General features: G+C 39.7%; 1 protein-coding gene across 2 annotated transcripts in view; it reads right to left on the reverse strand.

Annotated features, from left to right (window-relative positions):
* MYO1D (myosin ID) overlaps positions 1 to 13,213 on the reverse strand; it is a 327,544-nt gene that overhangs the window by 124,660 nt on the left and 189,671 nt on the right. For both annotated transcript variants that reach the window (XM_034640509.1, XM_034640508.1), the window contains exon 20: positions 1,788 to 1,901. In XM_034640509.1, the coding sequence (XP_034496400.1) occupies positions 1,788 to 1,901 (114 nt within the window). The remainder of the gene's footprint in view (positions 1 to 1,787; positions 1,902 to 13,213) is intronic.

Here is a 13,213-nt window from a genome sequence, read left to right on the forward strand (position 1 = left end):
CTGCCATTGTTAAACATCGTTAATTTTTACATTAGATGATAGTATTTATAACATTAACAATGATGCTGCTGGTGAAGGGGAGCTGTGACTATAAATACACACCAGTCAACATGAACAAGGATGGTAGTTTCGGAAAGTAACTTCAGTTCAGAGTTGTTTAGCTACTTATTGAATTTGTATCAAGTGCTTTGACTCATCCCCCTTTAACAGGAGGTAAAGAAATAAAACACAGGCCACAGTTTATTTTTTGTTTGGTTCCACACTTCATTTGACTTTGACAAAATCTGATTTTCTCTCGTATCTTCCTTCATCTCCTACTTTAAGACTGCATTTATTAGGCTTAAACGATGATTGATATGTGAGATTACAAGTGTTTGCTAAGAAGACTATATACAATCAAGAATGTCTTAGAATATCATTTTCTTCTTAGCTGCAATCCATTAGCCTTTGTATTGAAACGGAGAAGGATGCATGTGTGTGTACAGGGTGGGGGGGGGTGTAATGGGGACAAATCTCAACCCCATAATCAACCCAACAGTGATATTCTAAATCATTTAGCAAAGCCAGGAAGAGTCTGTCTTCTTTGTCCCTCACAACCAACAGGACTCCTGATTTAACAACACAGAACTATAAAACAATATGTTTCCTATTTCCTTTTGCAGAGACCAAAAGGATTTAAAATAATCTTTAAATGATACTCCGCATAGATTCTATTATTGGACAAACAGACCTACTCCTTAAGAACTAGCAGACAGAAAAATCACCTGACGCTCGAACAGACCTCGTAGTCAGCAGGATCCTTCTGAAGAATCAGAACAGACAGGCACTTGTAAAGCAGGCCACATGCAGCAGGAGAAAAATTAAAAAAAAAAATCTCATATTGAGATTCAAGGAGATATCCACCAAATTTCGTATTTCAAATGAGAAATGATTACAGAACTTGAAAATCCCATGGAGGGCAACTGAGTAAGTTTAGATCAGAAGCAAAATATATTGGTGAAAAGAACTTCTGGAAACAGCATAAATTTTACATCTGAAAGAAAGGTAATGTTTTCATGAAGTAATTCTCTACTGTTTTTCTACCTAATTCCATTTCCCTAATGAAAACAAGCAAGAAAATACATCATGTGCCACAGCATTTAAGCAGTAAGTAGAATTAGGAAGAGAGAAAGGTCACGTAGAATGCAGAGTCCTTATGCTTTTTTTTTATTTTTTAAAGATTTTATTTATTTATTTGACAGAGATAGAGACAGCCAGCGAGAGAGGGAACACAAGCAGGGGGAGTGGGAGAAGAAGCAGGCTCATAGCGGAGGAGCCTGATGTGGGGCTCGATCCCAGGACGCCAGGATCACGCCCTGAGCCGAAGGCAGACGCTTAACCGCTGTGCCACCCAGGCGCCCCGATATGCTTGTTTTTTAAAATGCCTTCATTAATCTATTGGAAACTCTGGATCCTCCTCTTCTCCTCCTCCCCCTGCCCCCCTTCCTCCTCTTTCTCCTTCTTCTTCTTCTTTTTTTTTTTAAAGTTCTCTCCATACCCAACGTATGGCTTGAACTCACGACCCCAAGATCAAGTCACACTCTACCGACTGAGCCAGCCAGGCGTGCCTGGATCCTTCTTATAGAAAATTGTACATTTGTATAAAACATAAGATTGGCATAAAATTTCAGGAATTCATGGGCTCCCTAAAGCCCCAAAGGTTGTAGTGATCAGTCTATTGAGCCGTTAGAGGTGCAAGAACACCAGGTTAAGGGTCCTGTGTTCAGAGCAAAGCAGGGGACACTTACATTGTATAGAGGAATAGTCTTCATCACCTTGTACTGTTTAGTGGGGTCCATCTTATACAGGTGACGATCGGTGACAAAAATCGCTCGGTCTTCCACCTTACTGAATCGATTCACCTACAAGAAAACCAAACCAATAAGCCATCATAGCTCATCAGGAATGAAACCAAATTAGGTACCAGGAAATTATCTATCTAGGGGCCGAGGTGGCTGGCTGTGGGGACACATTCTTTAATAGGTACGTACCATTCTACAGGGTGAACAGAGATCTAAAAGGACTCACAGTTTCCAGATTTGTAGAATGCTACAATTTAAATTTCACAATTTTGTAATTTAACAGGCAAAACAAGAAAAATACATAAGAATTAAAGGACTAAAAACATGTGACCCAGACATTATAAAGAAAATGAAAAGACAACCTAGAGACTAAGCAGCAAATGTCTTGCACATCACATTTCTGATAAGGAGCTTGTACTCTAGAAGAACAGAATATATATTGTACCTAGAATATATGACTCCATAATAAAAAAACAAAACAAAAGAGTAAGGAATTTGAGCAGATGTTTCTCCAGAGAAGATATACAGATAGCCAATAAGCACATGAAAAGATGCTTGACATCACGAGCCACCAGGGAAATGTTCAATCAGAACCACAGCGAGATACCACTTTATACCCACCAGAATGACAATAATAAAAAAGGCAGATAATAACAAATGTTGGCCAGGATGTGGAGAAATTGGAACCCCATCACTAATGATGGGATTGTAAAATGATGCAGTCACTTTGGAAAATAGTCTGGCAGGTCCTCAAGTGGTTAAATCCTGAAATACCATGTGACCCAGAAATTCCACTCATAGGTATATACACAAAGGAATTGAAGACAAAGCCACACAAAAACTTGGGCATGAATGTGCACAGCAGCATTCATCATGATAGCGGAAAAGAAGGAACAACCCAAATGTCCGTCAACTGATGAATGGATAAATAAAATAGGATATATCCACACAATGGGATATAATTTGTCAATGAAAAGAAATGAGTATTGATACATGCCATAACACGGATGAGCCTTAAAAGCATGATGCTAAGTAAAAGAAGCCGGTCCCAGAGGACCACATATTGCAAGATTTCATTTACATGTCATATCCAGAATAAGCAAGCCTGCAGAAAACAGAAAGTAGGTTATTGGTTGCCTAGGGCTGGGGGAGATGGAAGGTTTGGAAGGATGACAGCTAAGGGGTAGGAGGTTTCTTTTTGAAAGCTGATTGTGGTAATGGATCTACAACTCTGTGAATACACTAAAAGGCAATGAATTGGATACCTGAAAATGGTGAATGGTACGGTATGTGATTGTATCTCCAGCTCTAAAAAACGTAAGCCCTATTTGAAACGACTCATTCTGCTCCTTTCCTAATGCAATGCGTAGCTGTATTTCAGACCAAATTCCCTCAAGTATAATGAGTATGTCGTTAAATCTACATGTTCAGGGGCGCCTGGGTGGCTCAGTCGGTTAAGCGTCTGCCTTCAGCTCAGGTCATGATCCCGGTGTCCTGGGATCAAGTCCCACATCGGGCTCCCTGCTCAGTGGGAAGTCTGCTTCTCCCTCTGCCCCCCCCCACTCGTTTGTGCTTGCTCTCTTTCTCTCTCTGGCAAAAATAAATAAATCTTAAAAAAAATCTACATGTTCAAAATGGACGGTGCCTTCCTAGTGTCTATGGCGTGAATGCCTTATAATTACTACTGTCCAAAACAAGAGTGGACCACGTAGAAGGGTAGTAAACGCCCCCACAGAAAGGATACGAGTGGAAGCTAGGTGGACTCCTGATGTAGGTGTGGTACAGGGGGTTCCTGCTTTGAGTACAAAGACTAGAGGTTTCCAGGGTCCCCTGCTGCTCAGATTCTAGGATTCCTTTATCTTTATCTGACTTTCAAGAGTTTTTTTTTTTTTTTGAAGATTTTATTTATTTATTTGAGAGAGAGAGACAGCCAGCGAGAGAGGGAACACAAGCAGGGGGAGTGGGAGAGGAAGAAGCAGGCTCATAGCAGAGGAGCCTGATGTGGGGCTCGATCCCATAACGCTGGGATCATGCCCTGAGCCGAAGGCAGACACTTAACCGCTGTGCCACCCAGGCGCCCCTGAAGAGTAAAGCATTAGAAAATACAAGGTAAGAAATGACCACAGATATCACAGAGGTTAAAAAAATAAATGCAATCAGCAAACTTGTGTTAATACTTTGAAAGCTTATAATTCCTGGAAACAATAACATCATGACTACCCAAGAAGAAACAGAAAATGAATAGCTCCATNACCTGACCTGAACCGAAGGCAGACGCTTAATGGCTGAGCCACCCAGGCGTCCCCTATTCTCCTTTTTAAACTTTATTTCTTTAAGGGCTCTGCTCCTGTCTGACAGGTTTCCTCATGTTATGCTCGCTCTTAAACGTTGACAATTTTCCACTCTCCTTTTTTACCTCTCTGTATTTTAAGATAGTGCTCAAATTCTCATTCCATTATAAAACCACCCAAATTTCTAAAGTAAAAAAAAATGATCACTCTTTCCTCTAACCTTCTATTACACAGTTGTAGGGTGACTATATAAGATACATATAGAGTTAAGAACGAAACAAAAAAATTAACATCACAACCAAAAGGCACAGGGTTTTTCTTTTAAAGCAGGATACTTGAGAATACGACGAGCTGCTGTCTAAGCACTTTTGCTAACATAAAGCACTGGATCTTCTCCCAAACACTTTTTTTTTTTTTTTGAAAGAAAGACAGGGCAGGTTTGCTGATGTTTATAAATTCCAAGACAATAAAGTTAAATCTATCCTTAGTCTGTATCTTCTTATTGTGAAATTTAGTTACTATCTACACTTCTTTACTAAAAGGGCAAAAGTTATCATTTAATAATTGCAAAGCTTTAGTAGTTTCAAGGACACTGTAATTTTCGGACCATGGATGCTTGTGATGAATATACTGGATAAGACAGTTGCATAGAACACGCTGCTTTTAAACTTGTAGTTGAAGCCGTGTTTGGGACAAAATATTGATTCTACTTCTGAATCTCGTGATAATCGACGATAAACCTCATGGCTGTAGAGCTCAGTAACTCAGTTGCTATAAAAGATTGTACAGCTTATCTGAAAATTGGAGGTATATGAAAAAAGCTGCTTCCCTTGTAAAACAGCTACAAACAGGTTACCAAAATAGTGACAAATATAACTTGTGAATTTACTTGAAAACGAAGTAAAAATCTCATATTCAACTGTAAGGTTTTTTTTTTTTTTAATGAAGATCAAGAAATTGCAAAACTATTGTATGGTAAAGGCAGTCAGAAGAGTGGGTGCCCTTGGTGGTGGGAGGGCTTGGCTGGGAAGGGGCCTGAGGGAGCTTGTCAGGGTGATGGAAGTGTTCTCTGTCGGGACTGGGTTGTGGTTTACATGGGTGAACACACTCCTCAAAACTCACGGAACTCGGCACTTCAGATCTGTGCATCTGCCTGTGTACAAATTACACCTCAAAACGGCACACACACGAAACACCGCAACATCTCAGATATCTGGGACAGATATTTACTGCCCTATTTCCCAGACAGTAATTCTGCCTTCCAGCCAGATCGGAAGTTTCTTGAGGGTCATTATCATCTGATGGCCTTTTTCTTATACCCCACAGAAGTGGGCAGCCTGTAGCATTTACTCTACCCTTGCTGATTAGTTGGTCTTGAGAGCACTTTTAATCCGACAGGATAATTTCAAGAGGTGCTCTTCCCCACATAAGCCAATCAGTGCTGATGACTGGAAAACACTGGCAGCACACTGGGCAGGTTGCATAATGTGTGGAGAAAATGTCACGAGTGGCAAGTGATAGCACTTTTGGTCAATAGATTAAGTCCCCGTTGCCCGGTTTGGTCCTGGAAAATGTCCATTTCAGCACTGAAGAAAGAAGAAGTGGGGACTCTTGCTTTCTTCTTTCTGAGGCTGGAAGACTATCAGGAAGCTATCTCTTCAATAAAAAGCTCGCTAACATAGCAGGCACCATAAAAGCACATGGATTGTGGGGTGCCTGGGTGGCTCAGTCCGTTCAGTGTCTGCCTTCAGCTCAGGTTGTGGTTCCAGGGTCCTGGGATCGAGCCCCGTATCAGGCTCCCAGCTCAGAGCCTGCCTCTCGCTCTGCCCCTCCCTCTGCTCGTGCTCTCTGTCTCTCTCAGATAAATACATAAAATCTTAAAAAAAAAAAAAAGCAACAACACATGGATTGCTCACCTGGAATTATTTATTCTTCTGGTTGTAATTGCTGAGATTTACTTGTACATTTTCTTTTATACCATAAAGAGTCTTTTCCATGAGTTAATAGTTTCCTTCAGAGTCTATATTTCTGGAGGGCAAGACCTTTGCCGGCAGCCATCACTACAGTACTCTGTACATAGGATGCTGACAGGCCAGAGGAACTGTCCTGAATGGAGCTAGGAGAAAACTTTGTGTCTGTACTTGCAACACTGTATTACTTGGTCATACTACCTGTATAAAATCTTTAGATTCATACTTTCATTGAGAAAAGGGGTCTTTCTATAATCAGACATCTAAAAATGTGATTGGATTTATCTTTCCTTTCATTTTTAAATCCAGCACATTGCTGCAATTAGTTAGAAAAAAAAATTATACTGGTAAGCATTTCCTTAAATTGAATAATTTGATAATTTTTTTTCAAAATGGCAATGTGCATTTTCAAGCCCTGCATAAGCCGCTGGTGATATTCAAGGAATGTTATGAAACTGTTGGTTATGAGAATCCGAGACAAGTAGATGGGGTTGAGCTAGGTAGGAAACTAACACGTGAAAATAATTTCATATAAAGATAAATACAAAGAAAATAAATCTGGATAATGGGACTGGGAGAAAATATATGTGTGATTCTGCAGGGTGCTATTTCATGAGAGAGTCAGAGAATGCCCAATTTGCAGGTAAATCTTTCCCTAACAGGCAGAATTAAGCACAGGACATTTTATAAATAAGAAATTAATTACATGCTAATTGGGATGTTTCAATCTTAGATTTGGGTAATATTTGTATCAAAACTGAGCACAAAAAAATTTCTGAACAACTCTAAAGTCCTGTTTCTCGGTGACTAGAAGGAAAAGCAAAGCAAAACAACAAAGAACACAAAAACCCCTCCGCTAAGCGAAACAGAAGGCACACCTGTGATAATATATCCCCCATGCCCGCTCCCCAGATCATGTTTTCAAGATGCAAACGAAGAAGGTAGAGACTAATGTGAACACCCTGGTGCCTCTGGTAGGATATACGGCTAACTCAATTAGGATAGGTAAGACAGGACACGGCAGGGTATAGTGCTGCAGAAAGGAGAGCAAACTAAAATTTAGGTTTTCAACTGTCTTCTCCCTGCTGCTGCCTCACAGTTTTAGAAATCCGTCAATTTGCCAAACATTGCTTTTATAACCAATGCATGTTTTTCAGTCTTCAACTTGACAAAAATGGTATCTGTAATTAAGAGTAAAGTGGAGTCCACGTGGTAAACTGACGGCTGCTCTCCGTAGTAATTATTTACCTCGCATAGCAATGATTTTTGCCATAAAAGGGATTTGGCCCTTGTCAGAAGGCTTGAAGCGAGGTGACTGTAGAGCTCCTATGTTAGCATTTTTCTAAGTTGTTCTGCACACCACCACCCTCATGGGATGGTTTGAGAAAGTCAGGGTTCCAAGTCAGGTTGGTTGGAGGAACCCTGCAAACCACAGCCTCCCCTAGGATATTGGTAACCCATGAACACATGAAAGGCTAGGAGAATTCTGCACTTAAAGAGCATATTTGACTGCTTCACCCAGCATTTCCCACAGACGACACAAGGAATCCTTTTCAAAAACACATGAATACAGAATACAGAATTCAGCAGAACCCGGGTTTGTGAAAGCATGGTGGAGGACACAATTATGTGTACCCACATTAGAGCAGGGAGACCAGAGAGCATCTAAAGTGGACCGTGAGCAATGAGCACAGGCAGTGCTCCTCATGCCTGGCAAAATCACGTCAGAAATACAGGTGTGTTGCGCGAGAGTATGAAAAAAGAAAAGCATGTTACATAATTTCACGGGGTCACACAAGAGTCAAAAACAATAGGCCAGCCATGGTGGTAAAGTGGAGAGTACTTCCCTTTTTGTGATGTGTCCACGAGTTAACTTGAAAACCAAAAGGCAAAAACCTCAAAGCAGCAATTTCACTGAAGGGCTGTTTAGAAATATTACATTCCTTTTTATATAAAAATGTAATTTCTAATGAGGTCAGACATCTTTACCTTGTGTTTTAGCAACTCAAATCATCCTTAAAACAGATCGAGTGAGTGGGAAGGACATCAGGTACCAAAGAAAGAGCTTGAAGTTGCATAACAGCAGAATCAAAGTGGCAAAGAAAAAATTTTACCATACATACATAAATTTGTAAATTCAAACTTAATTAAAATAATTATGGCAGAGAAACACTGTTTTTCTTTCTCATAAATTCATAAAGTAATAAAAAAAATTGGATCACAGACTCAGTGTTAGATGAGATCTTGTCTTATTTCTTCTACGACCCATGCTAAAATCCTCCAAAGAGAACTCCCTATCACCTGGCTCTTGCCCAAATCCTTCTGGTGATCTATTTATAGCTTTAGTCAACACCACAGGGGGTCAGAGATAAAGCTCCCCTGAAGAGTCAGACCAACAGAAAACACATTATGGGTGAGAGTAGCTATTGGCAGAAGTCTCCCCCCTTAAAGGACATTTTATAACTGTAGTTAATGGAAAAGTGGTTGTTTTAAAAAGAATCAAAGCATAAAGAAGAGGGCTTTACTGAAATCACATCAAGTTTACCTTGGCACATCCCTGGGACTGAAAAATTTCTATAAAAGACATTATCTAAACTCAACACGAACAACCCCAAACAATCTGACTGAAAAATGGATAGAGGACCCAAACAGACATTTTCCCAAAGATGTGCAGATGGCCAACAGACACACGAAAAGATGCTCGACTTCACTCATCATCAGGGAAGTGCAAGTCAGAACAACCACAATGAGCTACCACCTTATACCTGTCAGAATGGTTAGAATCCAAGACAAGAAAAAACAAATATCGGTGAGGATGTGGAGAAAAAGAAACCCTCATGCACTGTTGGTGGGAATGCAAACTGGTGCAGCCCCCGGGGAAAACAATATGGCGGTTCCTCAAAAAATTAAAAATAGAAATACCATATGATTCTATAATTCCACTACTGGGTATTTACCCAATGAAATGAGAATACTAATTTAAAAAGGTATCTGCACCTCTGTGTTTACTGTAGTATTATTTACAAGAGTCAAAATATGGAAGCAATTGAAGTGTCCATCAATAGACAGATAGATAAGGAAGATGTGGTGTATACACACACACAGAATATCACGCAGCCATAAAAAGAATGAGATTTTGCCATTTGCAACAACATGGATGAACCTAGAGGACATTATGCGAAGTGAAATAAGTCAGACTGAGAAAGACAAACACCATATGATTTCACTCATATGTGGAATTTAGAAAACAACAAATGAATAAACAAACACAAAGCAGAATCGGTCCCGTAAATACAGAGAACAACCCCAAACTGATGGTTGCCAGAGGGAAGGGGGGTAAGAGGGGTGGGCAAAATGAGTAAAGGGGTGTGGGAGAAACAGGAGCCCAGTTATGGAATGAAGAAGTCACGGGAATAAAAGGGACAATGTAGGAAATACAGTCAATGATAGTGTAATAGAGCGGTATGGTGACAGGCGGTAGCTACAGTTGGTGAGCCCATAGCCTAATGTTTAGAATCGCTGAATCATTACATTGTACTTCAAATTAATGTGATACTGTGTGTCAACTATACTCAAAAAAATAATCTAAGCTATAGTGTGAAAAAATATTATTTTTTATTGATTTAAAAAAAAAAGGAGCATGACTAAGAATTTTCAGCCTTTATCCAGCAGGATCCAGGGAGAGACATGCTGTCAGACATCAAATTGTCATCAGTGGGAAGACAGAATCAGAGACACCAGCCTTTTCCAAAGCAGATGACATAATTCTCAAAACCATTCAACACTCTTCGATTGTTCTGATTACTAATTTGACTTCTCAAATAGCTTGGTACTAGAAAGGGAGTACCCTAGAGAGTAGATATGAGAATTCACTAGCAAGGTATATTCCTTTGTGAAATTCACGAATTGACACTGCGGCTCATACACTGTTTTATGTCTGATTCTGGCCTGCAAAAGCCACCCTTGATGATCTGATCAACTCCAGGTCCGCTTATAAAAGAGTTTCTGGATCCACGAGTTCAGAATTAGACTCCACTTGGTTCACCACCCAACTGCCAGCAAGCTTTCCTACTTCATTCTGATTTCTTTTTTTTTTAAAGCTACACTATTTTGTTAAAAAGTCTATATTATATTGAGGTGATCTCTTCTTCCTTAGAATGTTTGAATACTCCTGCCCCTGGTCACCAACACTCTACTTTCTTTCTCTATTAACGTGACTAATCTAGTACTTCACGTAAGTGGAATCATACAGTATTTGTCTTTTTGTGTCTTATTCACCTAGATAATATTTTCAAGGTCATCCATGCTGTTGTAGGCATGTATTTCCTTCCTCTTTATGCTGAATAGTATCCCACTGCCTGGATACATGTATCCTTTTTTTTTTTAAGAGAATCCCAAGCAGGCTCCACACCCAGTATGGAGCCTGTCAGGGGGCTCTATCTCATGACCCCAAGCTCACAATCCAAGCCAAAAGAATTGGATGCTTTCACCAACCGAGCCACTCAGGTGCCCTGGATACACATTTTCCTTATGCATCTGTCCATGGACATTTGGGTTGTTTCCACCTTTAACTACTGTGAATGCTGCTATGAGCATTGGCGTATACTCAATTATCTTTTCGAGAGATTTAAATAATAAGAAAAATATTATGTATTTACACATGAGGCCACCATTCCCCTTTCTCCTCATTCATTGCTGTATGCCCACAGTACCATCTGGAATCACTTTCCCTCTGTCTGAAGGCCATTCTCTAGCATTTCTTGTAGTGTGTATTTTTGGATATGCCCAAAGAAGTCTTTGTTTCACTTTGATTTTTAAAAGCTATATTTGCTGGGTGCAGAATTCTAGGTTGACAGCTGTTTTTTCTTTCAGTACATGAAGTTTTAAAGCTGTAGCTCCACTGTCTTCTTGCTTGCCCTGTTTCTGACATCTGATGCGTTCTCATCTTTCTCCTGTGTGTTTTTTCTCTTTACTGCTGCACTTAAGTGATCTAATCAGGTGGTGCTTTGGTACGGTTTTCTTCATGTCTCTTGTGTTTGAGGTTTGTTGAATTTCTTGGGTCTAAGAGTTTGCAGTTTTCATCGAATTTGGAAAGATTTCAGCCATTATTTTTTTCAAATATTTTGAATATTTCCCTTCTCTTCCTTCCTCTCAGGACTCCATGTGCCCATGTATTTAGGCCACTTGACGTTGGCTCATAGGGTCCTGATATTTCATTCTTCTTTTTTTTCGAGTGGTGGCATCTTTCCCCTCTTTGCTCTTTGTGTTTTATTCGAGGTAGTTTTATTGCTCTTTCTTCAAGTTTACTAATCTTTCTTCTGCAATGTCTAAACTGCTTTTAATTTCAAGTATATTAAAAAAAATCTCAGATACTGTGTTTTCCATCTTTATCCATAACATATGCATAACAATTATTTTAATGACCTTGTCTTTTAATTCTATCATCTATGTCAGTCCTGGATCATTCTGAATGACTGACTTTTCTTCTCATTATAGGTTAGAGTCTCTTGCTGTTTTGTAGGCCTGGTAATTTTGGACCCAATGTCACACATTCTGAATCTTATCTTTTGGGTGTGGGAGAGTTTGAATTCTTAGGAATATTTTTGAGCTTTGTTCTGGGACACTGTCAGGTTACCTGGAAACAGTCTGTTCTTTTGGGTCATGTTTTCAAGATTTGTTGGGTGGGATTAGGGCAGTGTTTAGTCAAGGGCTAATTCCTCCCTATGACCAAGGCCAAGATTCCTGTCTGTACTCTACTCGGTATCCCATGAATCACAAGGTCTTCCAATGGCTGGTGGGAGCAGGTACTGTCTGCAACTTTTTGTTGCTGCTTACCCTTTGGGGTGGTTCTTGCTCTAGCCTTGGGTAGTTTCCTCACATGCTGAGCAGTGCTCAGGCGAATACCTGCCACGGATTCCCTGAAGCTATCTAGAGCTCTCTCTGTGCAGCTTGCTCTTCTCTGGCACTCTGCTCCGCAAACTCTAGCTGCCCTGGTGTCTCCCGGTTCAGCTCTCTTGTTTCAGTAAGGGAGTCCACTAAGCTCCACCTGGGCTCCCCTACTCATGCCACAGACTAGAAAGTTTCTCGAGGAGGTAAACCAGCTGACTGTAGGGTTCACTTGTCTGTTTCTCATATCTTGATGTGCAGTGACTAAAAAACCATTTGTTTCATAGATTTTTTCCTTCTAGGTTTTTTTTTTTTTTACACATCCTCTGTTGGTTCATTTTATAGCTACACTGTATTCTATTGTTCAAACACAATTATTTATTAATCTCATCATATATTAATGCATATTTTTTCTAGTCTTTTGGCCATTACAACATACAAAACTATATCTTTGGATGTATGTGTGAATATATTGTAGGATAAATCCTGAGTTGTGTAATTCCTAGATTAAGTGGTCTGGGCATTTAAAATTTTGATAGCTATTGCCAAACTATTCACTCAAAAGGACTGTATCTTATCAATAGTGTTTCCTTAAATTCATGCAAACACTGGCTATCAATATTTTAAAGTTTGCCAAATTTATAGTGGAAAAATAATATTTCATTATTTTGATCTGAATAATCCTGCAATTGTGTACTTTTTCAAGATTTGAAACAAAACAACTCTAAAATCACCCAAACATGGGCTTTTGTTAAGACGTAATTCTTTGATCATTTTCTTCATTTGTCCTTTGAATACTGGCATATATATGTCAATATTTCTTCTGGGGTCAATCTAGGAAATATTTTTCTTTTTTTCTAATATTTATGTATTTATCTTAGAGAGAGAGAAAGCAGGAGCAGGAGGGGCAAAGGGAGAGGGAGAGAGAGAATCCCAAGCAAACTCCCTGCTGAGTGTGGAGCCCAATGTGGGGCTCAATCCCAGGACCCTGAGATCATGACCTGAGCCGAAATCAAGAGTCAGATGCTTAACCAACTGAGCCATCCAGGCATCCCAGGAATATTTTTCTTAAATTCACCCATTTCATTAATATTTGAAATTTATTTGCTAAATTTTTGCAATTTTTTATCTATTTTGTGAAAAGAAGCATTTTAAAGTTTTGAAAAACCAACCACGTCCCCTGCCTTCTTCTCTCCAACTTCCACACTTCACTTGCCCCGCGGAG

Source organism: Ailuropoda melanoleuca, chromosome 13, assembly GCF_002007445.2.
Source record: "Ailuropoda melanoleuca isolate Jingjing chromosome 13, ASM200744v2, whole genome shotgun sequence".
Taxonomy (NCBI): Eukaryota; Metazoa; Chordata; class Mammalia; order Carnivora; family Ursidae; genus Ailuropoda; species Ailuropoda melanoleuca.